At 35.9% G+C, this 27,379-nt stretch overlaps 4 protein-coding genes across 5 annotated transcripts in view; 3 read left to right on the top strand and 1 right to left on the bottom strand.

Annotated features, from left to right (window-relative positions):
- LOC109074149 (laminin subunit alpha-3-like) lies at window positions 1-6,524 on the top strand. The gene is made up of 10 exons (XM_042717703.1): window positions 1-248; window positions 1,558-1,668; window positions 1,759-1,877; window positions 2,797-2,877; window positions 3,256-3,350; window positions 3,940-3,993; window positions 4,107-4,258; window positions 4,592-4,702; window positions 5,288-5,399; window positions 6,390-6,524. Exons 1-10 carry the CDS (start codon window positions 27-29, stop codon window positions 6,407-6,409), a joined length of 1,077 nt encoding a protein of 358 aa, XP_042573637.1. The 5' UTR covers window positions 1-26; the 3' UTR covers window positions 6,410-6,524.
- Window positions 6,525-6,722: 198 nt separating this feature from the next.
- Window positions 6,723-17,882, top strand: LOC109103706 (laminin subunit alpha-3-like). Its single transcript, XM_042717702.1, has 21 exons — window positions 6,723-6,862; window positions 6,945-7,060; window positions 8,706-8,860; window positions 9,019-9,127; window positions 10,138-10,237; window positions 10,350-10,466; window positions 10,977-11,147; window positions 11,239-11,381; window positions 11,777-11,968; window positions 12,078-12,226; window positions 12,943-13,105; window positions 13,818-13,945; window positions 14,100-14,256; window positions 14,375-14,485; window positions 14,578-14,717; window positions 15,266-15,383; window positions 15,875-16,012; window positions 16,833-16,963; window positions 17,300-17,431; window positions 17,556-17,667; window positions 17,750-17,882. The coding sequence occupies exons 2-20, from the start codon at window positions 7,040-7,042 to the stop codon at window positions 17,647-17,649; spliced, it is 2,469 nt and encodes an 822-aa protein (XP_042573636.1). The 5' UTR covers window positions 6,723-6,862; window positions 6,945-7,039; the 3' UTR covers window positions 17,650-17,667; window positions 17,750-17,882.
- A 1,627-nt stretch (window positions 17,883-19,509) lies between these two features.
- wrnip1 (WRN helicase interacting protein 1) overlaps window positions 19,510-27,379 on the bottom strand; it is a 13,737-nt gene continuing 5,867 nt past the window's right edge. Inside the window, exons 3-7 of one of the 2 annotated variants that reach the window (XM_042717700.1) lie at window positions 27,041-27,273; window positions 22,932-23,173; window positions 21,704-21,859; window positions 21,469-21,548; window positions 19,510-20,395 (exon numbers count right to left, since the gene is read on the bottom strand). In XM_042717700.1, the coding sequence (XP_042573634.1) occupies window positions 20,114-20,395; window positions 21,469-21,548; window positions 21,704-21,859; window positions 22,932-23,173; window positions 27,041-27,273 (993 nt within the window). In that variant the 3' untranslated portion in view covers window positions 19,510-20,113. The remainder of the gene's footprint in view (window positions 20,396-21,468; window positions 21,549-21,703; window positions 21,860-22,931; window positions 23,174-27,040; window positions 27,274-27,379) is intronic. The other variant, XM_042717701.1, reaches the window with a different exon arrangement.
- The window catches only part of LOC109103275 (myosin light chain kinase 3-like), a 27,663-nt gene continuing 27,496 nt past the window's right edge, over window positions 27,213-27,379 (top strand). Inside the window, exon 1 of the mRNA XM_042717698.1 lies at window positions 27,213-27,348. Coding sequence (XP_042573632.1) covers window positions 27,296-27,348 — 53 coding nt within the window. The 5' untranslated portion in view covers window positions 27,213-27,295. The remainder of the gene's footprint in view (window positions 27,349-27,379) is intronic.

Raw genomic sequence — 27,379 nt, 5'->3', positions numbered from 1 at the left:
AGCGCGACGCGAGCTATTTCACGAGAATGTCAGGATCAGTGGCGTGGAGGAGTGCGGAGCTGAGGGCCCTTGCGCTAGGGGCCCTGCTGGCGCTGGTTTATGGAGGACCCAGACCCGAGCACAGGAGTGAACACGCAGAGTGGACGCAGAGAGTTCAGTATCCCGCGGGGAACGACGCTCAGCGCGTCCAGTTTCCATCTCTTCACGACACACAGCGCGTCCAGATCCCTTCGGTGGACGATCCACAGGTACAGAGACAGAGCTGATGAACCTTTGTGAAGGAAAACAAGTTATTAGCCTAAAAGAAATGCGTTTCGTCTATAATTTCATTCAGCTTTCATAATTGCCAGTATTTGTTCTATACTGTATACAGAGGTATGAAGTAAGTACACTGAGAAAATAATAATAATAATAATAATAATAATAATAATAATAGTGTAGTTTTTGCTCAGAAATTGCTAGTAAATTTCATTAACCATTAGAAAGAAAATGGCAAGTAAAAACAATTTTTCTTAATAATATATATATTTGTTTTTACAACTTTGAGAAATAATGTTTTACAGAGTAGGCCCTACACTTATTTTAGAAATTGTGTAAATTAGATGATTAATACTTTTTACTCGTTAAGACGTCAATATAATACTCGTTTTGATTTTTAGATTAACTACAATGAAAATGGAAAAAAAAAAAAAAAACTTATTTAAAATAGCCTATTAATAAAAACTACTACTAAAACTGTCTAAAAATAACAAGTTTATAAGTTATAGTAAAAAACTACTAAAATAACAATGCATTGGCCATACCTTATCCATTCAGTTCAGCATTTCATTATTTTGTTTCTCTCTTCTGTTTTGTGTATAGTTTTAGCATCAATCCAAAGCTTTATTGATTTAAACAAGCACCCTGTTCTCCTTGTTTCTCTCTTGTCTTTTATTTCAACCACTTGAGTATCAAAGTCATGACTTAGAATATATGCTTTTTTCAGTCAGATATGCTCATATGTTGCTGAACATTAATAGCCAATGACATTCATTTCAGCATAAATTGTATGGTCATGAAGAGATAGTTTATAGATTACTAAAGCTATAGCGTTTTAGACATAGCTGAATGTAACCGAAGTGTACACTAGAAAGTGCACCCAGGTACATTTATGCCATGAGACCAGGTAGACAACTTCAGGTAAATGGTTTCAGGACAGATTTGAGATTAATACCTAATATATGACAGCCTGGCATTGGGAACTGTGATTTAACTGGATGAGCAAATGACGAAGAAGAAGAAAGAATAATAATAAATATATGTAAACCATTTTTATTTATTTTTTTGAAGTTCATCTTTGTCTGGGAGCTTTTAGTTTTGACAGCGTTCTTTCATCTAACTATAATTGTTCAGTACATTTTCACCTCCGACAATATGTTACAATACATACAACAAAAAAAACTCTCAATATCTAAATAATACTCAAATAACACTTTATAACACACCCCCCAATCTCTCATGTTTTGTGTATTGTTTTATCACATATTCCTTTGAACACCCCCTGCTGTCTCTCATCAGAGGTGTGCTGCTGGTTTCTATCTGGACAGGAGTGGTCTGATTGCTCGTTGTGTGCGCTGCTCCTGTAACGGTTTCTCTGACGAGTGTGAGGAAAACACCGGCCGGTGTCTGGTAATGATGTGCTCTGTCTTCAGTGTTGCACCATGGATTTGTTGCCTGTGTTTGTGTTCAGTTCAGTAACACGAGTGCTCTGTGTAACAGAAGTGCAGTGATAATACAGCAGGGGATCACTGTGAGCGCTGTAGAGACGGATATTACTCAAACGCTGCTCAGAGGAGATGCAGCGCGTGCCCATGTCCTTTCAGCAACGACGGCAACAAGTAAGACTCACATCTGTGATGGAAACAGCACAGAAACACTGCAGGAGAAAACTGCTGTTTTGATATTTGTTATTACAGACTAGTAGACAGAAAACATCCAAAATACACTTTTATGTGTTTATTTTATTGCACTTTATCTATATGCATCTGTGGATTTCAGTTAAAAAAAAATAAAAATCATCAGCACAACTGTCTTCAATATTGATAATAATCAGAAATGTTTCTTGAGCAGCAAATCAGCATTTTAGAATGATTTCTGAAGATCATGTGACACTGAAGACTGGAGTAATGATGCTGAAAATACAGCTGCACATCACAGAAATAAATTACATTTTAACAGATATTCACACAGAAATTTCTGTTTAACATGACTTTTTATTTTTATTTTTTAACTGCATTTTTGATCAAATAAGTGCAGCTTTTGTGAGCAGAAGAGACTTTCTGCAGTGTTTTACTGAGGGGTTTGTTCAAATATCATTCACCGGATTTTATGCAACATTTTATTCCTAAAAAAATGGAACAGTGTGTGTGTGTGTGTGTGTGTGTGTGTGTGTGTGTGTGTGTGTGTGTGAGAGAGAGAGAGAGATAGAGAGAGAGAGAGAGATTTGTTCAGCTGTTGACAGTATTTTCTGATTTATGGAGTGATAAAAAGAGAAATCCAAAATCCCCTCTGTAAAAACTGTAATAATAATAATTTTTGTTCTGGAAATTTATGCAAAAGTGCATATTTAATAGGATAATGCCTCATTTGCATATTCAGACATAACATTTCAGAAAACATGTTTACAGTTGTTTGTATGTTTACAATCAGCTGAGGAAGTATGGTGATATATTGTGCCCACTATTTATTTAAATGTAAATATAGCTAATAAAACAGCACATGTATGTTGTGCAGTAATGGTGTCCTCTCTTCCTGCAGCTTTGCTCTGGGCTGCACTGAAACCGATGGCAGACTTCTGTGTCTGTGTAAAGACGGTTACACGGGCGAAAGATGTGAGCGGTGAGTGATTCACTTTCCTAAACTTCCCAAAACTGTAAAAATCTGTGACTTCACATCCATGCTGAAAAGACAAGCTTAAACCAGCATGCATTTCTGTGCTTGTCCAGGCGGGTTTATGCTGATCAGGTATTGGTCAATCAGCATGGCTCTTCTACTGAAGCTGGATGTTCAGTTTTTGAGTCAACATTGCCAAAATGATCCACAGATAATGCTGTTTTGCTCCAAAAATGAAGTGAATGAGGTCAGATCATTGAGGCTTGCGATTGATCAGCTCCAGAATGAAATACAAAGCCTGTGCTGATTGAAAGAAAAGAATGACTGGGAGCGCTGCATCTGTGTGCTGTAGAGATGAATCTGTCTGTGGTCATGTCTCCTCAGATGTGCTCCGGGATATTACGGCGATCCTCTGGTTTCCGGTGGACGCTGTCGTCTGTGCAACTGTCCTGGAAACCTGTGTGACTCTAAGACTGGAGGTGTGTGTGTGTGTGTGTGTGTGTGTGTGTGTGTGTGTGTCCTTATCAGTCTTTATTAATGACCCCAACACAAAACACTCTTTGTAGGTGAATATCACATTTCAACTCAAAATGATAGCAAAAAAAAGCACAATTACATTAAATTCTCACCCCCAACACAAAGCATTCTCAATACCACTGCAAAAATATTCTAAAACATCATAATGCATATGGATGTTTTCCTTTTGAGTTATTTTTATAATTCCTAATAATCATTGCTCTTACCACAATAGTTACTTTTAATTATTATTATTATTTATCATTTAAACCAGAATAAGTTAATGGCAATACAAAAAAAAAAATCACTTTTTTTCTACAGTAATGAACATTTGGTTGGAAATTTGCCATGATAGTAATGTTCTAATGCCAATAAATAGACAGACAGACAGATAAACAGACATAAATAAATATTGTGTTCTTTTAAGTAACATTTTATTTCTTATAGTAAATGTAAAATAAGACCTGAAGATGTGAAATTATTTTTTTTAATGAATATTGCAGCCGAGGGTTGAAATAATCAGTTGTGTGTGTATTTTCATTCACGATATAGTGTGCAGGAACTCTCTGGAGCTCCGGGACACAAACACAGAAGAGCAGTGTGAAGGTAGAGGATGTTATTAGCATCACACAAACCACTGGGTTTCATTGTTTTCATTATTTTATTATCTTGTCCAGTGTTCTTTTGTAACGGTGTGTGTGTGTGTGTGATTTTTTCAGAGTGTGATAACTGTGCACAGACACTGCTGAATGATCTGGAAAAGTTTGATACTGAGCTCAGAAGAATTAAAGATCAGCTGGATCTGGACTCTCTCAGGCCTTCATCTAAAGAGCATCTGAGGAAGCTTGAAGAAGCCATTGCAGCCACAAGGGTATTCCTTCCTCTCCTTTCCTCCTTTCTTATTCCTCCACCGGGGCACAATCCACATAAAGTAGTCATGTGACATTGTTATATCAAGTCACAAGTTATTACTGCACATAGAACAAGTGTGATCATGTACTTTAAGGGTCTATCACACACACACTTTTCTTGCTGTTGCATGGAATAAATATCATAGCGTTTATCATTTAAATATTTAATCTTTTCATGATCGACCCAGACTGTACTCTGAGTCTGATGGTCAAGTTTCTGTTGTGTTAGTGTTGAAGAAAATACATGAACATATCTCCTTCAGCTCTTTATATTTGTGATGGTTTTCTTTCAGAATCTGGTGAACACGTTCAGCGTCACTGTCGACAAACAGGTGCCTAAAATTAACCAGCTGGAACAAGATGTTACTTATCTGACCAAAGATATGGACAATCTGAAAGAACAGGTACTAGAAGATGTGTTTTCTGACACAAAACATGCAGGTTTCATGTAGAATACTGTTTATAAGCAAGAGAGAAAACCCAAACATATATATTCTTTCAAATTATTTTATAATACACAAAAAAGGGCCACAAACTATATTTGTTAAAATATGTCTTAAAATATATTTACATACATTTTTACTTTTATTTTTACTGTTGTTGTTTTTGTTTACTGTTTTTTTTTTGCTCTCCATATATTTTCGTCCAATAAAATATTTTCACATTTCAAAAAAAAAAAAAAAAAAAAAATCTTTTTTTTGCTATATGTTGAAACTAAATATACAGTATTTCCAATTTATAAAATATATTTTATTGAGCTTTACAGTTTACAACATATGTTAAGCATATATTTAAAATAAATTTCGGACTGTTGTATGGGATATTTGCTGCATATATCAGATCTGAGATCAATCCATTTTCATCACACTTCACACATACCAAATAACAAATAATTAAATCCCCCATCCCACGATCTGAGATCAATCCATTTTCATCACACTTGCTTTAGATCAAATAATTAATTGTTTCATCCCCCGTTGTATGTCCAGGTCAGAAAGCAGTCTGAGGATGCAGGGAAAGCTCTTTCTAACGCTGAAAACAGCCACCAAAGAGCAAAGGCTCTGGACACAGAGACACAGAACCTCCTCCAAAAAATAAAAGGTAAGAACACAAACAGATTTTTTTAATAATAATAATAATAATAATAATCACCTGTAATTCTGTGTGGTATGTGAGAGCAGGTTTGTTTTGTAGAGGTGTTCATTTAATTAGACAGCAGTTTAGTAAACAAACCTTCTCAGAAAATAAATTCAAAGCAATCAAAAGAAATAAAATCAAAACATTTAAAATAACTTATTATTTAAATACAAAACTAAATAAATAACATTGTAATAACACAAAAAAAATAAATAAAAAAAAATATTTTAAGACATAACTGTAGTAATAACATGGTAATAACACAGTAACATTCAACACTCACAAGATGCACTCATTAATAAGCGACTTCTCATTAATATTCTGATTAATTCATGAATATGAAAACACTTCAAAGTTTTGAATGTTACTGTGTTTTACTATGTTACTACTACTTTTTTTTTTTTTTTTTTTTTTTTTTTTTATAGTATTAGGTCATGACTGTTTTATAAAATAATCATTTTTTGGGTCCAAACAGACCCATAAGGCAAAAATGGAACATTATACCAATTTTGAACACATTATGCTGGTTAAACACCCACACTACATATATGGTAGGCTAATACTGTCTTTTTTAGTAAAAATAATAATAATAATAATAATAAAAATTAAGATTCCTTAATATAAATTTTAGATTTTATATCATTTTTTTTTAAATGTATTCAATAATGCTTAAGTAATCAGAACTGTATTTATGATGTGTGACACTGGAGTACAAAAGCAGTTCATTTGGACTTCATTTGAACAACTTTAAAGGTGATTTTCTCAATTTTTAGATTTTTTTTTTTTTTTTTTTTTGCACCCTCAGATTCCAGATTTTCAAATAGTTGTATCTCAGCCAAATATTGTCCTCCTAACAAACCATACATCAATGGAAAGATGATTTATTCAGCTTTCAGATGATGCATAAATTTCAATTTCGAAAAATGTACTCTTATGACTGCTTCTGTGCTCCAGGGTCACATTTATGTACATGATTGGTTCCTCAGAGCTCCTGAAGCAGCTGATGGACTCAGAGAGCAGTGGATCCGCTCTGCCTCACGCTGATTTAGTCAAACTCCTGGAGAAGTCTCAGAGCATGGTGAAGGAGATGGAGAAGAGAAGCTTCACGCCGCAGAACGACGCAGCTAAGAAAGAGCAAGCTGAAGCAAACAAATGTACATTTGCTGTGGATTCATCCTGTGCATGTCTCAGCTGACTGCCAGCTGCTGTATTAATGTTCGGTTTCCATTGCAGTTCTGGAGAATGTTAAAAACATCGCAAAGCAGTGCGATGAGAATGAGGCAGCGTCGAAGCGTGTTTACGGTCTACTGAGCAGCTATGAGGCCAAACTGAAAGAGTTGGAGGATTTGCTCAAGCAGGCTGATGATACGCTGAAGAAAGCCAGCAATCAGAGCGACCTCAACGCCGAAGGCCTCAGAGACATCCTGGTGAGAATCAAGAAGCTTACAGTCCTCCAGACTCAAAAACACATGCTGTCAAGAGCCAATACATTAGGGTTTGTTCTTTCAGAACGAGTGAAGGATCTGGAGCGTGAGCGAGACCTCGTCCAGGATCAGATCCTGCTTGCGGTGAAACAGCTGAAAGACACCGAGGACGCCCTGAAAATGTTCAATGACAGCAGAACGGTAAGCATTCAGAAACACAGAGAGAGTATAAGAGACTCGGAGGTTTGCTGGCTAATTTATAATCACACATTTATAATGTCACCCATGTATATAATTATATTTAATTGTTTAATATGAATTACAGTTATATATACTCAAAAAAAAAAAAATATATATATATACAGTACAGGTCAAAAGTTTGGAAACATTACTATTTTTAATGTTTTTGAAAGAAGTTTCTTCTGCTCATCAAGCCTGCATTTATTTGATCAAAAATACAGAAAAAAACAGTAATATTGTGAAATATTATTACAACTTAAAATAATAGTTTTCTATTTGAATATACTTTAAAAAAATAATTTATTCATGTGATGCAAAGCTGAATTTTCAGCATCATTACTCCAGCCTTCAGTGTCACATGTAACATCCAGTCTATCACATGATCATTTAGAAATCATTCTAATATTCTGATTTATTATGAGTGTTGGAAACAGTTCTGCTGTCTAATATATTTGATGAATAAAAGGTTAAAAAGAACTGCATTTATTCAAAAAAAAAAATAAAAAATCTACTAATATATATTCTAATAATATATTTTCTTTACTATCACTTTTATCAATTTAACACATCCTTGCTGAATAAAAGTATTGATTTTATTTAAAAAAAAAAAAAGAAAAAAAAAAATTACTGACCCCAAATTACTGACCAGTAGTGTATATTGTTATTACAAAATATTTATATTTTAAAAACATAGCTTTTTTTTTTTTTTTTTTTTTTTTTTTACTTTTTATTCATCAAAGTATCCTAAAAAAGTATCACATGTTCTGAAAAAATATTAAGCAGCAGAACTGTTTCCAACTTTGATAATGAATCATCATATTAGAATGATTTCTAAAGGATCATGTGATAATGATCCTAAAAATTCAGCTTTGCATCACAGAAATAAATGATAATTTAAAGTATAATAAATTTAAAAACAATTATTTTAAATTGTAATAATATTTCACAATATTACATTTTTTTCTGTATTTTTGATCAAATAAATGCAGGCTTGATGAGCAGAAGATTCTTCTTTTAAAAACATTGAAAATAGTAACGTTTCCAAACTTTTGGTCTGTACTATATATATATATATATAGTGTTATTTTAGTATAATTGAGATTATTAATTTTTGTTAATATTTTTAATCAGATTTTACATCTATGTTTTCTTCTTTCATGTTCATTTTAGTAAAAGTGTCGTAATTGTGTGTGTGTGTGTGTGTGTGTGTGTGTGTGTGTGTGTGTGTGTGTGTGTGTGTGTTTTTAACTAAGTATTATTTCAGTTTTAGTTTTACTATTTTAAAATGAGTAAATTGCCTTGGAAACTATGTATAGATGAAATAAAATAAGTTTACATTTTGTATATGTTATTTTATTTTATTTCCGTTAACATTTACTGTATTATAAGTACTGAAAATTTAATTTGGGGAGAGATCTGACCCAGACATTTCCCCATGAGATTTGAGATTTGAGCAACCTTATTTTTTATTCGCGCAATATTTACATTTAATACTACTGTATCATTCATGCATTAATTTGCTTAATCTAACTGACTGTGTACAGATCATTTATATGTTACAGGTTTAGTGATTTCACTGGTGACAAATCCTCTCATGATCCCTCAGGATTACAAACAGCTTGCGGCGCAGCTCAGCACATCAAAGACCGAACTCAAGGATAAAGTCCAAATCATCTCACAAGCAGCAGCCAAAGAGAAGATAGTGAAACAGGCAGAAGAGCATGCAGAAAACATGCACAAACTGGCCAAAGAGCTGCAAGAGTAAGAGACTTCACACTTCGATTTTCATCTCAATATAATTCCAGTTGCATTGGTTCATCATATAGACTCTTTAACATATTTTTTTCCCCCAGAGGGATGAGAATCTGCTGATATATTGTTGATATATGGCATATAATTGGTGTTTTTGTCCTGGACAGTGCTGTGCAGAATGTGAGTGGGCGCTCTGGTGTGCAGACCGCTCTCTTTGGGATAGAGGCGTACAAAAACATCACCGACGCTGTCAACGCTGCAGACAAAGCACTCAATGTAGGAGACATTCATGTCAAAGTTAGGATACATGCAGTGGCCCTGTGAAATATTAGTATGCTTTAAAATGAAACCAAAAAAAAAACATCACAAACAAAAAAATCAAGCCAAACAAAAAAGAAATAGCACAAGCACACTTTTCAAGCCAAACATTCACAAAAAGAAGTTTAAAATGCTGAAACAAAGATCAGTGATAAAAAGTCTTGTGAATTTGTTGAATGTGTTGAGGTGACACAATAGTTAATTAGATAAATTACTCTGTTTGGAGTTTCAGATTAAATGGTCCTGAAATGAATGGGAAATTAATTAGGGGGAACGCTTGGTATACTGCGTCCAAAAACTTTTTACTGAAAGCTCTTTTTAATTTTTCTTAAATATCAAGGTCAATTTTGTTTAGATTTATGATTTCGATTTTCATGCAGTTTTAGAGTAAGTCATGTTTTGGAAAATATTTCACATAATATTTGAAAATAGTTTTGTGTGTGTGTGAATTTTTCATAAGAATTAGATTAAATTTCTATAACTTTTTTCACACTTCTGCAATAATGTGGCCAGTGGCTTCTTTCAAAAGAGATCAAACTTAAGTCTGTGCTCCTATTATATTTGCACTATGTTTTATATTTGCACTATGCTTACAAAGTTGTTAGCAGATATTAAATGGATCGAGTATGGGTTACCATACTTGACAAATGTCACGACTTTCACTTTTTTTTTCAACTACTGTATAAATATAATTTAGTACAATAAAATACACAAAAAATATAAAGGATTAAATAACCTAAAAAATTTACTAAAATATAGTACATTCATGTAATTGAAAAATAATCAAATAAAAATAATAATAAAATTTAAATAAAAAAATAAAATAAAATAAAATAAAATAAAATAAAAAATATTAAAAATAAAATAAAATAAATAAAATAAAATAAAATAAATATTTAATGGGGTCATCTGAGGAACCCTGGAGGGTTAAATGTGAGTTGATTTTTATTATTATAATTTTTTTCCAGGATGTCAGTGCAGGGGACTTAATCAACAGGGCAACAAATCTGAAAAAAGATGGCAATAACCTCCTTGAAGATGCCAAAAATGCAACTAAAGATCTTAAAGGTGTGTTTGAATTCAATAAAAACCTAACTCTGTGAAGATAAATCTACATGTTGAATTTGCTTTTATATAATCAATCAATTGTTATTTAAACACTGTATTCTGTCTTCATCAGAAGCAACTAAAGACCTCAGTAATCAGAAGAAACGCCTGCAAGAGGCGGAAGAGAAAGAGAAAGCACTGGAAAAGGAGCTGCTCGCGGTTCAGGAGGGTTTGAAGGGGATTCAGAGAGGTGAGAAAAGAGCGCTGCTTGATATATGACTGTAATGATAAAACACGCCCATTCCATACATGAGACAGTCTCACATAGACCGGTTCACTGAGAGGTTTGGTTTACAGAAGCTTTATGAAACGACAAGTGCTGGCATGTTTGATTTACAACCCCTTGCTTAGACTTAAAGAGACAGTTCACCCAGACATGAAAACTGTCATCATTTACTCATTCTCACGTTGTTCCAAACCGGTTTGAGTTTCTTTCTCTAGTTGAACACAAAAGAAGATATTTTGAGGAGTTGTGGTAACCAAACACTTGCTGGTGGCCATTGACTTCCATAGTAATCTCCCTATTAAAGTCAATGGCTACCGTCATCTGTTTCATTTCCAACATTCTTCAAAATATATATTCAACAGAAGAAATTATGACAGAATTTACATGTTTTGTGGAGATCTTTCCATTTAAGACAGTTTTTCAGCAGGGATATGAATATCCTTGAATATATGTTTTCATTCTGTCCGATCACAGATGATATTGGTAACATCATCGACGCGGCTAAGAAAGCGGCAGCGGCAGCCAATCGCTCCACGAGTGACACAATGGACCAGCTAAGCAACATCAAAGCAGAAGTTACCAATATCTCCATTACTCCTACTCTCTCTAATATGGACAATGCTCTCAATAATGTGGAAATGACCGGTGAGCGCTGCACCTGTAGTTTTTAATCAGTTTCTTCATCATCTACTGTACCTTTTTAACTTATGCATTATTTTCTCGTTCCGTCTGACAGTCAGAAATCTGAGCGGCTCCATCCCGTCCCTGCTGCGTAAAATAGAAGCGATCAATTCTGAGTTAAGCACCGGGAACAACGTGACTGATAATATTAATAAGATAAAGGAGCTGATCCAGCAAGCGCGAGAAGCTGCTAACGGAGTAAGGCTATTCATTTTAGATATTCTGTGAATTCAATCCCATCAATAGTACATTCAGAATGAAGCATAACTGCTGAAATGTAAAGCGACATAACATTTGAATTGAGAAAAATCAACTAGAGTAGAAATGACTGTGACAAGACATGTGGATTGAAATAAAGATGCTGCTGATACGTTCAGGTTTTTTTTTTATCTTTTAAAAGTGAAGCATGATTTGCTGTATCAATGCATTTATTTAATTTAAAATAGGCTACCTTTAAGGTACTAATATGCACCTTTTGGGGGTAAATAAGGTTCAAAGGTGAACCTTTTGAAAAGGTTCTGCCCCAGTGACAGCTTTTGTAGCTATTTGTCTGAGAGTGCAGTTCTCCTCTAAATGTTTCAAATCTCTTGCAGATTGTTGTGCCGATGAAATTCACGGGTAAAGGGCATGTAGAGCTGCGTCCGCCGCAAGACTTGGACGACCTGCGGGCCTACACCAGTCTCACCCTGTCCCTCCAGAGACCCAAGCAAGCCCCCAGTCGGCTCGATGGGAACGGCCAGACAAGTGATGACAATCTGTTCGTGATGTACCTCGGAAACAAGGACGTGAGTGTGATTTTTACTGTGCATCAACCACAGTTCATTGAAATCTTTTCAGGCTACATCAGGTTTTTAGCTTGAGCCTCATGCATGCATTCGTTAAATGTTCTCGCAGACATCCGGAGACTACATCGGCATGGCTCTTCGCAATAACATCCTGCATGTCATCTATAAGCTCAGTGGATTGCATTATGATATCGAGGTATCCAGCATCACCGAGTCCTCATCTGACGTGGCTTTCTTCGACAAAATTGACCTTTACAGGTATAGTAGCACACACCAATTACAAAAATGACTGGTGTTTGAAGATATTTTAGGCAGAAACAGTTTAGTTTGAATTCCAGTGTTTCTCCATTACTTCCTGAAAGCTGTGTGCTATTGCTGTCAATATATATATATATATATATATATATATATATATATATATATATATATATATATATATATTTTTTTTTTTTTTTATTTATTTTTTTTTTCTCTCGGTATTGCATAGTAACTGTGATCATTTAGATGCAGTAAAAGTGGAGTTCCTGCTGTATTATTGCATCCACTTTGCCACACATGTACTACAGTTCATTTGAAAAAAGAAAAAAGAAATGCAATGTATGTTACATTCTGAATGTAAATGTATCGGTTACTATCTCCAAGGTTTTACCTATGCATTATTGTCTTTGCATTTCCAGTATAAACTTGGTAATATGCTGAATGCATAATTTCTGATCATTATGCTGAATTTGGAACCATCATCTGTGCATTCATTTATATGCATACAGCTGCATTTGTGCAGAATATTTTGTCACAAGTATCTGCAGTTAAATATGTTCAAATTTGCACCTATTCAAAGGAATAAAGTATGTTTTGCCTTTTTGGGGGGCTTTTGTTTGCTGGAGCCTTTAAAATAGTGTTGCATCTGAATTAGTATAGTTGTACTTGCATTATATCTTATGCACCTATTTTTATTTTTGCCATATGTCATCTAGAATTTATCAAGATGCACAAGTCACTCAAACAAAGCAGTTCACGTCAATCAATCCGAAGCCTCCGCTGCTGAAGGAACAATTTGGTGGAGAGATACAAAACCTGCTGGACCTCAGGCCAGACCAAGTGGTCTTCTATGTCGGAGGTTATCCAGATGACTTCAGGGTAAAAATGCATGTTTTTTATCCTATAGGATTTTGTTAGGGAAATGCATTACGATAATGTGTTTCTCCATAAAAAACATAACTAATTATGTTACTAGTTACTTTTTATGGAAAGTAATGTGTTACGTTACTTTTGCATTACTTTGTTGTCTGAGCTGTGCTTGCTTATTTGTTTTTAACTCTTTCCCCGCCTCTGACGAGTTTTTACGGCTTTTCGTGTTTTCACTGTTATACACTCGGGGGCGCTATTACACATCCTCTGAACGAGTACAAAACCTCCCGAACAAAAACACACGTGAACAGGACGGAGAAACGAGCGATCTTTCATGTAAACACATGCATGTGATAAATTAGCAATATACAGCCTATAAATGAACTAATGTTACGGCATAATGTTATGGAGTAAAATGTTGATACAGGAAGTGGTATATCTCTGTGCAAGCTTTGGAGGTGTTGATGGAAGCAATTTCCTGGATTTATGCTTTGATAATAATACTGAATATTATCCAGATGTAGTTTTTGATAGCTCAGCTATTTTGTTGTAAATTTAAAAGTAATGCAATCCTTTACTAGTTACTTGAAAAAGTAATCTGATTACGTGACTCGTGTTACTTGTAAAGCGTTACATCCAAAACTGGTGATGAGCTCTTTAATTCTTGGTGCGTTTTTAAATACATATTTGTTTTTAAAAAGAGCATTTCTCTCTTTTGTAGCCGCCAGCCCCTCTCAACTACGGCAAATACAAGGGCTGCATTGAGTTTTCCACCTTCAATGACAGATTCATCAGTCTGTACAACTTTAAGAACGCGGTTGATATTAACTTAGAAACCCCTTGCAAGAGGTAAGCTCTCAACATGTGACTGGAGATATGCTTATGTACTTACAGTATGAGTAATATTATATTCACAATCACTATTGGTTTGCATGTAGGTGTTCAGAACAGTTACTTTGAACATCACCTTCAGTAAAATCTGTTTCTGTTTCTTTTGGCTCAGACAAATCCCTCTGAAAAACTCAGATTCTGAATACTATGAAGGCACCGGTTACGCCAAATTCCTGCTTGAAAAATTCTCCAGCCTTCTGTCGATCAATCAGAAAGTGGAAACGAGAGCTAAGGATGCTCTTTTGGTGTATTTGGGAGACGAGGAGGATGTAAGAGTTTGTTCTTGCCTATTGAACCATTTCTGATGTGTCTTTCATACAAATTTCGCATAAAAGCAATTAGTTATTTTTTGAGATTTTAAATCTTGTTTAATTCATACCCCATCAGGACTTTTACTACAGCGTCTCTCTTGAGAAAGGTTACGTTGTTCTGCGTGGCCAAAACAAAACTAATATTTTGGATCCCATCAGAAGTCAGAATAAGGCAAACCTCTCTATGGTAAGGAAGAGTCAAGTTTACTTTTGTCTTTAAGATGTTGTCCAAAGTCACAGCAGTAACAATTAAATTGCACTCTGTCTTTTGCATTTCAGGAAAAAGATGTGAGAGTTTTGATTAGTGCAGGAAGAGAGTTTAAAATCCTAGTAGGGGACACCGAGGTCAGGACGGACGTCATTCCACAAATCTTCAAGCACTTCTACGTCGGCGGGATACCCAACTCTTTGCGTGAGAGGTCCGTGTCTTTCATCATGAACTGCACTTTTTTATCACTTTATAATGTTCTCTGAGGTCTGCTTATAATGTTAGCAAGAATTTTACACCTAAAATCATCATCATTTAGAAGTAATAGGCAGATCTGGGTAGATTACTTACAAATTTTAATCCAGATTACATGCAATGGGTTACAACCCAGCTCTTTTAATAGGCTGTCTTCTGTCCTGTTCTCGAGGCTCTCTGCAGAACGCTCTGTTTTTATAGGCGGGGAGCATTCGAGAATCGGCAGTATATAGTTTTGCATATTAAAATAATATAATGTGATGTAGTCTGCAATCAACTTGGGTTAAAAATGCATAAATACAATATCAAACAATCATGAACAGAGGCCTAAACACAGTTATTCACACTTATGTGTTGCGACACTGAATCAGATATAGTCAGATTCAGCACTGCATCTTCTGTCGTTTCAGTCTTTCTGAAAAGTCCTGTTTAAAACAAATCCACAGTTTCACTGACACGGTCTGGAGCTCTTTTCTAAAGTGTCCGGATGTTATGTTATTCTAGATACAACATCATTATCCCGGCTCTGAAAGGCTGTGTGAAAATCGGCACAGCGGGCAGCTTGATCCCGACCGTCCAGGAGAAAGTGGGAGTCGGCAGAGGCTGCACCAAAGAGCTGCAGGTAATCAGGTTCATCTTTCATATTTACATTCAACTGTGATTGAATGTGTCATTTAATGACCTGCACAGCTCAATCCCAGCAGCTGAGTTCTTAGCCATCTTCAAGAATTGGCTAAAAGCACATCTCTTCCATCTTTATTTGGCCCTCTAACTCTAGCACTCTCTATTCTAACTCTATTCTAAAAAACAATAAATGTCCCTTTTAGACTTTCACTCTTTTCATTTACTAACTGCTTGTTTTCATTAAAAATAAATAAATAAATAAAACTAACCCTAGCTTCTCTATTCATTTTGTATTCTATCTATTTCTTTTCTTTTTAGTGATTATAGAGTTAATTATATGTAAACAGACTATACAGTTCTTTTGTTGATTTTGATTGCTTCCATTGTCCTCATTTGATAAAAGCGTCTGCTAAATGGCTAAATGTAATATGCTAGCTTGGTTTCTCTCACAAAAAGAGAAAGGCACTCAACTATCGTGCTCTTTTCCAGATGTTCAGGAAAGCGGATTTCAGCCTCGGCAGTGCACTGGAGATACTCTATGAAGACTTCAACTTAGACGGTGTCAGTCTTTCTCTGGGCTTCAGGAGTACAAAACCAGACGGCGTCCTGCTGCAGAACAGCAACAATGTGTGTATCTCTTCCACAGTCACACACACTACATGGTCAAATGCATGTATACATTAGATTCTCAAAGTCTAAAGGCCATTGCACACTGAGTCCAAAATTTCACACATTGGAAAATAAATACGACCTCACATTGTTTCGATCATGTTTACACACTGCCTCCGAAACTTCTGTCCATCATAAAAATAAAAAAGAAATCAGACCAGGTTCGTATTTCCGTGTTTTCACATTCATAGCAAGCATTTTGATAGGAAAGATGACGAATACAAAAAACGCATACGAAAATTTCGGACTCAGTGTGCAAGGACCTTAACTCTTTAGTGTTGTGTGGGAAAAAGAAAATGTTCAGAAGAGCAGCATAAACATACAAACAAATACATACACAAAAATACATGAAATATACATTTGCTAAAATATATGTCAAAATATACAAAAAATGGCTACAAAATATATTGGTAGGAAATATATTTTTGAAAATATATTTTAAAAATATAAATATTAAATAAGCATTTAAAATAAAATAAAAAATCCTCCATATATTTCAGTCCAAGAAAATACATTCAAATTTGTCACAGCAGATGAAATACTTTATTTGTCATCTATAGGACATGTGAACACATGACACATTTTAATACAAATACTGTATATTTTATTGAGCTTTCTATTTAATATACAGTTTTACAATTATTTACATTTATGCATTTAGCAGTTACAGTGCATTCAGGCTAACTTTTTTTGGTCTAACTGAAACCATCCTCTATTTCATTGGTGGCTTTAAAGTAGACTTGTGTATCTCACTGACACTGTGACTTCTCTGTGGCAGAATAAAAACATGGAGCTTTCCATGGAGAACGGATATGTGCTCCTCAAATTCCAGGAGAGCATCTGGAAATCTACTAAGCAGTACATGGATGGAAAATGGCATTATCTCACTGTTTTCATTCAGGGCCAAAAGTAAGATTCATTTGCCTGGAAAGACAGATTATTTGAAATTGTCTTGTATATTTTTGCCTGATTGCAGTTATTAATATGATTTGACAAAGCACAATATGATTAGAAAAATAACATTTGCATTTTATAACATTTACTCAAATTATTATTTACTCCCTTTTGTTGAAAAATAGCAATGAAAACACAAGTTGCAGCCAATAGGGACTCATTAATTTAAATGAATTAATTAAGGGTTGGAGCACTTCAAAAACACTGGAATGCAATCAATTCTCTGACACATGCAATTAAGCATTTTTTATTGATTGATTTATTTCATACTGATGTTATTTTTTGTTTTAGCATTGAACTTCGCATCGATGAAGATGATGTTGGCAAGAGTGTGATAGGATCTCCATCTGGACCGTATTCTTCCAGCGTGATCCTGGCCAAAGACACCTTCGAGGGCTGCATCTCCAACCTGCATCTGAGGAGGTCATTATTAACTTTTTAAGTCTCCACTTGCTTAAACCTCCTCATAAACCTGTGTTTACACGGTCTCTTGGTTTATACCAGTGAGCGTGTGTGTCAGCTCATGTGTGTGTTTGTGTGTTTGCAGACCTGACACTTTTAACAGAGCGGAGGATCTGAGCACTTACTCTTCCACAGGAGACGTGATGTTGAACACATGCAGTGCCACACGCAATATCTAGCTGCACAGCTATTAGCAGGTTGGTTTATCATCACCATTAAAACAACATGACAGCACTGTGACAGCAAACTCAGTGTCTGTTTTGTGTTCTTTGCTTCCAGAGACGAGGAGTATCTGACGCAGACATAGAGATCTTTGGAAGAAGTGCTGTTATATTACAGCACGACCAACTCACTTTAACCATCTGCTGGATTTCATTGTTTCATTTGCATAATTAAAGATATTTTCACGGCATATCTGTGGTCGTTTTCATTTCACGGTCCCATTAGAGATGAGATGAACAGTTGTGCAGTACTGGAAAGGTTTGCTGTGTTTTTGAGCTCATCTAAACTGGCTTCAGAATGTTTGCCTGCACTTTTACACATCAGGTTTATTTCTCAACTGTTCACTTAAGACGTAACTGACGGTGTAAACAAGAAAACTCGCCAAGACGGGTATTTTGACAATTGTTAGTTTCAGTCGTTTCATTAAAAACCAACAGATGGTCAACGTCTTTTGAGGTCTTACATGTATTTACATGTGTTTAACACAGTTTCAGTCGTTTCATTAAAAACCAACAGATGGCCTTGGAATTGAGTCACTGAGTGTCTCTGATGCCATCTGGTGGGGAAGAATGACAGAATTGCATTTAAGCGTTACAGCCACTAGAGGGGCCTATATAATCCTACAGAGATTTTTAACTGAGCAAAACAAGTGAAACATGAGAAATTAGAAAATCTCGAGGCTTCTATTTGGTTGTTCATGGATTCAAATATATATTGAAAAATCCATATTTTGTAAAAAAAAAAAAAATATATATATATAATATATATATATATATATATATATATATATATATATAATATATATATATATATATATATATATATATGAGATATAAACTCATTGGTCTCCATCTCTTAAATGTAACTGTTGTGTCAAATATATATATATATATATATATAATTAAATAAATAAATAATAATAATTGGAAAAATGACAGTCATATCCCAGCAGAACCATGAAACATATTATAATGTGTTCTAATGGAGTGTGTGTGTAAGTTTTTTTTTTCTGCATTTGGGGATATTCTGTAGTCTCAGCCCTTCCTTTGGGTACAAATCTTTTCTCGTAAATTCCATTAATTCTTATGCGACGAGGGACACTTTTGTTACTTGTTTAATTGCACCCATTTAGACTCCTCGAATCCACTCACATTTTTTTTGTAGGGTTTTTTTTTTGTGTGTGTGTGTGTGTGTTTTCGCGGTGCAAGTGTGACAAAAGTAAAGAAATCTTGGACGAGCAACACATGATTTTTAGAATTTTTTTGAAAAAATAAATAAATTAAAAAAAAATCATTGACCTGAGGGACTGATGAAGATTAATTACATCGCAGGCTGCACGATGTGACAATCACACTAAACCACACTGATATCGGTTTTATTCTGATATATCGTGCTGTCCTACCAAGTACTATGTTTTTACCATGTACCATGTACCGAGTTTCCTTTTCTTTATTTAATTTAGATCAGTAAAAAAAAAAACGTAATTTCTAAAAATAAAAAAAAAATAAAAAAAAAAATCTAAGCTACTTGCTGCAAAATACCCAACACAATTATTTTATTGCTTTACCAGTGTAATATGCATTGCATTTTGGGCATTTTTAAATGATATTTTGTGTAATTAACAGTGACTGTACATTGGTAGTGTTACTGTAGTTGATGTCTAAAGTAAAGGAAAGTTTGTTTCCCTCAAAGCATCAGCTACCTAATGGAGAGAGAACTGAACTTAAATGTTGGCTCCATCTATTTTCATTAAAGAAGAAAAAAAAAAACTGGTTTTGAATGACATGATGGTGAATAAATGACAACAGATTTACATATTTAGATGAACGATCCTTTTAATGACGGGTGAAAATTACACTGACCTCAGCACGGTCAGTCAACTTGACTTGAAATTCAAAATGATTTGTAAGTGCAACATCTTCAGTGCAGAAAAAGAAAGATTTCAGTAAAGCATATGCTGATAAACAACATTATTGCGTGCTTGTAGCTAAGAGTGTTAAACAACAGTGCAAACATTTAATGGAGCTGAAACATGAACTGTCAGGGATGCAACTTTCGAATATTGGAGGAAACCAAAGGAAGCAGAAGCCAAACTAATATAAATGTCACTAATAACTGTTTCCTGTAAGTCTCGTCCTCTAGTGTGTATTTGAGAGTAAAGCCAAATCACCAGTATTTTTATGCACTAAAAAGTACAATCTCATTGTTTCTATTTATTAATTTCATACTTACCTGAGATAAAAATGGAAATCAGTTGCTGCAATCTTCATGTTTTACATAAAACTCTGTATAATATAAGCAAATGTATATTTATTCATTCACAATATGGACCAACGGCGTGAAATCTCGCTGTGATAAGTATGAGATACAGCAACAGTGATAAAGGCAACAGCAGAACTCCAAACATAGAAAGACAATCAGTCATAGACTGGGGGGCGTCCAGGTGAAGAAGTTGACACCGCGCAGTTCCTCGGGAAGATATTCTTGCTGCACAGGTCCTCTGCAGTCTGGGTTGTATTTGTATCCTTTGGCGTAGCCCAGATTCTTCATCAGTTTGGTGGGAGCGTTGCGCAGGTGGAGGGGAACGGACGGTAACGGACCCTGATGGCTCCTCAGACAGGACTTGACGTTGTTATAGGCCTTGTACACCTCCACAGACTTGGGCGCTCGGGCCATATAAACCACACACTGTGCCAGAATGACCTCAAATAATTCAGAGAATGAAGATAAACACTCCTGAGGAAGAGCAGGGTAACAACTAGAACAAGTAACTAACTTTAATCAAGTTTGGAGAGGTGGAAGCGGATTACCAAGGCAAACCTCCTCTGATTAAATTGTGGTTGTGTTAATATTTTTATTTTGAAGAAAGACTGACATGAATAGTGATGAAAGCCAAAATATTAAATGCCACGGATGAATATTTACTGTGTAATCCACTATTTTGTAGAGGAGGGTCAAAATGTCTTTAGAAAGAAGGTTTATTTTCACACAGAGATCGGTACAGAAGGTCTATTAGAGAATCTGTTGATTTCAGTCGTCTTTGCTGCATTGCAAGGTGACCGTTCAAAAATGGAAAAAAAAAAAAAAACACTTTTCACATTTTTTTTTTTATCCAAAGTTTGCAATTCAAGAAGATATTTTAATGTCCCTTTAGATGTTGGTTATTAACAAACGTATCCGTCACACTTTATTTTAAGGTCTAATTCTTGCGATTAACCACAACTTTTGCTTCAATATGCTCCTTCTTTGCTGTTTATTAACAGTAAGGTAGTTTAGGTATTGGTATGATTAGGGACGTAGCATCATACAGGTCATGCAGAATATATAAGCACTTATAAACAGCCAATATGTAAATAATAGGCACGCTAATAATCAACTAGTTCATAGTGAGAATTGCTCCTTATACTGAAGTGTTACCAATGTTTTGTGTGCTATTTTTATTTTCAAGGACCTGCATGGTTGATACTTTTTTCGTTTGATAGAGGAAAGTCTGAAGCTGAAAATAGAAATGTTTTTTTTTTTCTCATCTCAATTAATCACCCCCCCAGGACTACTCAATAAATATTCATACACTTTTTTTTCTTAAATTAAATTAAAAAAAAAAAAAAAATATATATATATATAGACGTTTAAATATAATTAAATATTAATGTATTAATGTATATTTAAGCAGTTAAACTGATTACTAAGAAGAAGAAAAATGGGCTTAAATGGTGAGAAGTGTGTAGATTCTCAGCCCTGGCAGTATCTGCGGTGTGTGTGTGTGTGTGTGGTACCTCACACTCAGGCATGCCGATGAAGTGACAGGCCTGAAACGCTGATACGGCTTGAGTGAGCGCCGCCGGGTCTGCCAGACCCAGGAGAGTCCACAACACATCTAGTCTGTCACTTCTGGATTATACACTAATCATGAAGTTTCTATTGTGGTACAACAGCGGTTTTGGAAAATGTTGAACAGTTTCCCTGTACCTCTGTTTATGTAAATTGAACTGAAAAGGAGCGTCTGCTCACCGATATCCTCGCTGGCGAAGCGGACGAGTCTGCGGGCCACATACAGCGGGTCCTCGCCGCCCTCCAGCATTCTGGCCAGCCAGTAGAGGGCAGCGTTGGGCTCGGAGCCTCGCATGGACTTGTGCAGGGCTGAGATGCAGTTATAGTGCTCCTCACCTGTGTGCGACACACACACGTCAGATTTTCCAGACTAACTGTGGATGGGACATAGTATGGCACAAGAGCATTACACAATCAATTTTTTAAGCATTTAACAATAAACACAGTGGTGTTTGCTTGCATCTTGATGTAGAGTTTTCACCAGCACCCTGCAAGTGTTTACAGTGGCAAAGAATTACAGCAGCTTACCTCAAAAATGCTAATGAATATATTTTTTTTTTTCATTGAATAACTCACCCCCGTCTCTTAATGCATTGTGTGGCCTTCCTGAGCATCAGTACATGTTTTCACCTTTTGTAATAGTTGTGTATGAGTCCCTCAGTTGTCCTCAGTGTTAAACTATGGATCTCATAATCATAGCCACTTTTGGTAAAGGTTCAAATATGCAGAAGATGCTGGAAAACCAAAGAATGTGCAGGAGCTGAAGGGTTTTTCTGAAGAACAGCAGACAGTTGAACTGCTCAAGACCAACCAGGGACTCATGAACAACTATCACAAAATATAAAAACACTCGTGGATCATCCAGGAAACGACACACAGCATTAAGATTCAAGGGTATGTAAACTTTTGAACGGAGTCAGTTTTATAAATTCAGTTATTATTTTGTCTTGTGGAAAACATATAAACATCCTTTATGTGAAATAGCTTATTCAGGACAGTATTAAATAAACATTAACATGTCATTTTAACATGCAATCCCTTTTATTTTGTCAAAATTAAAATTTTGCAATTCTGCATGTAAATTAATGAGCTGTTTATATATATATATAAATAAGGATGCAAATGTACTCTAATTTATATATATATATATATAGCTAATTAGTTAATGTCAAAACACTTAGTTAAGCTAAACACATCCAACAAGCACAAATTCAATACCCTAAAAGCTATACCACAATCAGGATGCAAATTTACTCTAATTTGTGGAAAGTGTTATAGAGCTTGTTCAGTGGCCAGACTTGAATTCTGTGGATCTGTTTGACAAAGCAGGTCATCTTTTGTTACAGGTGAGTCACAATAAGTGCACTATATGAGACAGACTGATGACTTGAGTGCAAACAGGACACACCTGCTTTATCATAAAGGATGTGGGATCTCTGAAGTCCTTCTTTAATGTGCTGCTCACGCACTGTTATTGGCTGGGGTTTGGATGAAGCGGTGCGCACCTGCGCGACACACGCCTGCACCGCCAGCTGCAGACCGTTGAGAGCGACTCGAGCGTCTCCGTCACACAGGTACGCCACCGTGTCCAGCGCCTTCTGCTCGATACACACCTGAGATCTGGACACAGACAGCACACCGAGCTCAGGCCTGCTCAATCAAACAAACAGAGTGTCTAATGTTAAGAAATACACAAAATAATCAAGAAATGTACAATATAATCAAAACATATATTTAGAATTTATTATTTTACATACATTCAAGTAAGACTGCACTATAATGGCTAAATGGTTAATCAAGATGGCTTTGCTCAAAAATTTAAATCACACTTATTAATGACGATTATTATTATTATTATTTTTTTTTTTTTTCTTATACACTGCATCCGGAGATTTGCACTTTCACATAAGCACAAGTCAAGGGAATGTCAAATCGCATGCTTTGCTCACAGTGCTCATAATTAGATTACAGTAACTTATTTATGGATTAAATGTTTACATATTATTCACACTATGGCAATAAATCATTCAAAGTGTGTTGATTCTCCCTAACACTGTATCTACAGCAGACGCAACAGTTGTCACATCCAGTGACTTTCAGCACCATCTGGATACATTTTTTTTTTTGCAAAATTTTGGTTTAGGCGTGTGTAATGTCATGTCAACGTTTATTACTGTTTGTTCATGTAATGCAGGGATTCCCAAACTTTCTAAAATGTAATATACTCTAATTACGAGTACTTGGAACCTATGATGTAATCCGGATTACATGTAATCAGGTACTCCCCAGATCAGATGTATTTAATTGTAGAGTAACCACTTATATATGCACATATCAGGAGCATTTTGATTCTCCATTTCATGACCCTTTTAATGTTTTTCTTTCCAAAAAAACAACAACAAAAAACAGGGGTGAACGAAGGGACTCACATCATAACACACTACAATCTGTTTTATTAATATAAACAAGATTTGACGTTGCAGGGCCAGATAGAGTGTCACTGGAGCACATACCATCCCAAATCACACCAGATCATTCGTGAACTGCTGCGCTGGTTCCTTTTAGACAGTTATGACACTTCTATCATAAAATATTGGCGGAGGGCATGAAGAACTGAGCGTCTTACCGGCGGTGAGTGAAATGGACACTTTGAGAGACCTTGAATCTCTGCCCTAATGTTTAACTGGGGCATGATAATGTTTAACTGGGGCACGGCTCTCATCTTACACACATTTTATTGCAGCTTCCATAAATGAAAGCGAACAATAAATAAAAATCTGACCTGGCATACAAGGCTACTGCCAACTTGAATGGAAATATGTTGAATGTTAAATTATGTAAATTTATGATGACAGTTAAGAATTCAGGTTTGGCTGACAATGCTTATGCAGTTAATCTAAGCCTTCTATGGTTTTAATTAACACATTTACATTAAAAAAAAAAAAGACAAGATGATCAATCAATATGCTAATATATACTGTATATACTTTATACTGTAGCTGTCATAAAATAATAAGTACATTTATACATAACATCTTTAGATTTTTCTTGTCTATCTCTACACTAGTGGTGCCACTCAAACTGTTTTACAGCATTTGAGAACAATTTTTACAATTCGATTTGATTTGGATTTACAAGTTTGCAATTTGATTCAATTAGTGATTTTATTTTGATATTAATTCATTTTTATAGGCAATCAGGAACAGTACATCCTTGTCAGTTGGTGCATTCATATTACAGTGATTTGTTAACAAACATTTAAATTGCACATAAGGCAGTTTTATGGTAGGATAGTATATAATAAATAATAAAAATATAATAAAACATATACAGAATATATATATATATATATATATATTATACACTGAACAAAATTATAAACGCAACACTTTTGTTTGTGCCTCCATTTTTCATCAGCTGAACTCAAAGATCTAAGACTTTTTCTATGTACACAAAAGGCCTATTTTTCTCTCAAATATTGTTCACAAATCTGTCTAAATCTATTTTAGTGAGTACTTCCCCTTCGCCGAGATAATCCATCCACCTCACAGGTGTGGCATATCAAGATGCTGATTAGACAGCATGATTATTGCACAGGTGTGCCTTAGGCTGGACACAATAAAATGCCACTCTAAAATGTGCAGTTTTACTGTATTGAGGGGTCCGGGGGAGTCCGAAAACCAGTCAGTATCTGGTGTGACCACCATTTGCCTCACGCAGTGCAACACATCTCCTTCACATAGAGTTGATCAGGTTGTTGATTTTGGCCTGTGGGATGTTGGTCCACTCCTCTTCAGTGGCTGTCTGAAGTTGCTGGATATTGGCAGGAACTGGAACACGCTGTCGTATACGCCGATCCATAGCATCCCAAACATGCTCAATGGGTGAAATGTCCGGTGAGTATGCTGGCCATGCAAGAACTGGGATGTTTTCAGCTTCCAGGAATTGTGTACAGATCCTTACAACATGGGGCCGTGTATTATCATGCTGCAACATGTGGTGATGGTCGTGGTGCCTCAAGGCTCAGTTCTTGGACCACTTCTCTTTTCTGTCTACATGGCACCACAAGGTTCTGTCATTCAGAAACATGGGTTTTCATATCAATGCTATGCTGATGGCACTCATCTCTACCTCGCATTACATCCTGATGATCTGACGATAGCTGCTCGCATCTCAGCTTGTCTAACAGACATTTCTTACTGGATGAAAGAACATCACCTTCAACTCAACCTTGCCAAGACAGAACTACTTGTGGATTCAACAAACCCATCACTTCATCACAATTTCACCATCCAGTTAGGCACATCAACCATAACTCCATAACCATAAAACCTTGGAGTTATGATTGATGATCCGCTGACTTTCTCAGACCACGTTGCTAAAACTGTCCAGTCCTGCAGATTTGCTTTATACAACATTAGGAAGATCAGGCCCTTTCTTTCAGAACATACTTCACAACTCCTTGTTCAAGCTCTTGTTCTGTCCAGACTGGACTATTGCAATGCTCTCTTGTCAGGTCTTGCCAGTTCTATTAATCCTTTACAATTAATCCAGAATCCATTAATCTTTAACAAGCCGAAAAGTACGCACATCACACCTCTGTTCATGAAGTCTCGGTTAGCCTAAACACAGTACACGTAGCAAAGTTTTAATATATATAGATAGAAATAGATGGAAAAAAACCTTGCTACAGTATGTGTACTGCGTTAGGCTAAACAAGACTTGTCCGAGACCAATACTAGTGTTAGTTTTTCTAGTTAACTATTGAGATATTTACATTAAATGGCTTTCCTGAGGTAAACACCATTTTACATATTATTATTGATCACAAGCTGTTTTACTGACGTCTTTCCACAGCTGAAACACTGACTGTGTGATTACATGGGACATGAGTCATTTTAGTAAGTTGATGTTTCTTTAAACATATCTTCTGATGTTTATTCATGTTCATTTTGTGTTATAACTAATAGTAAAGATGAAGAGATGTTCACTTCATGTGCCGCTTGAACTATGGAGCTATAGCAATCTATAAAGCCACATTAAACAGCAGCGAAGCTGTATTTATTCTTTGAATTTTGTAATACAATTAATAGAATTTAAAAGCTGAGACTTCGTTTCATATCAGAAGTAACAGAACACAAAGCTTATTGTGATTTATTGGATGTGATGCACAATACAAATAATTTTTTGGCAACGTTTTGTTCAAGCATCAGCTGAAAACACCACAGAGGGATATTTTCAACCCTGACTCATTTTATTCTCATCAGTAAGTCACAGGCTGTTCTTCAGAAACTCAACACCGTTTGTGTTTACAGCGGACGCTTCCATGACTCCTGAGGGCCCTAAAACCTGATCTGCAGCACTTCACAGCTGGCCCACTCGAGGCTGGGCTGAGAGACAACCGTTTGTCCTACTTACCAATCCAAACCACTAATAAATCATCAAAATGAGGCAGTGAAGTCAGAGGATGGGCCGTCTCAGACCCGCCGGGATAACAAGGGCACGACTGACACTTACTCTGAGCAGATCGCTGAAGCGTCCCGCTCCACAGCATCCTCGTCCAACACCTGCAGTTCCAGAAAGTCTACAGCCCGGCGCAGGATCGAGCCCATCGCTTCCACCGACAGCCGTTCCAGAACCAGAACCCTGCAGCGGCTCAGGAGCGCGCTGTTGACCTGGAAGGACGGGTTCTCTGTGGTGGCGCCAATAAGAGTGATCGTCCCGCACTCCACGTGAGGCAAGAAGGTGTCCTGAGACGAGAACAGAGGAGACATGGGAGGACAAGAGAAGATACCATACACTCCAAAACTGCAGAAATATCAAAGGTGGGTTCATTCTACAGGAAAGAAGATGACA

The sequence above is a fragment of the Cyprinus carpio genome, chromosome B2, assembly GCF_018340385.1.
Source record: "Cyprinus carpio isolate SPL01 chromosome B2, ASM1834038v1, whole genome shotgun sequence".
In the NCBI taxonomy this organism is placed as follows: domain Eukaryota; kingdom Metazoa; phylum Chordata; class Actinopteri; order Cypriniformes; family Cyprinidae; genus Cyprinus; species Cyprinus carpio.
Note: the sequence above shows the minus strand (reverse complement) of the source record. Positions and strands in the feature narration are given on the sequence as shown.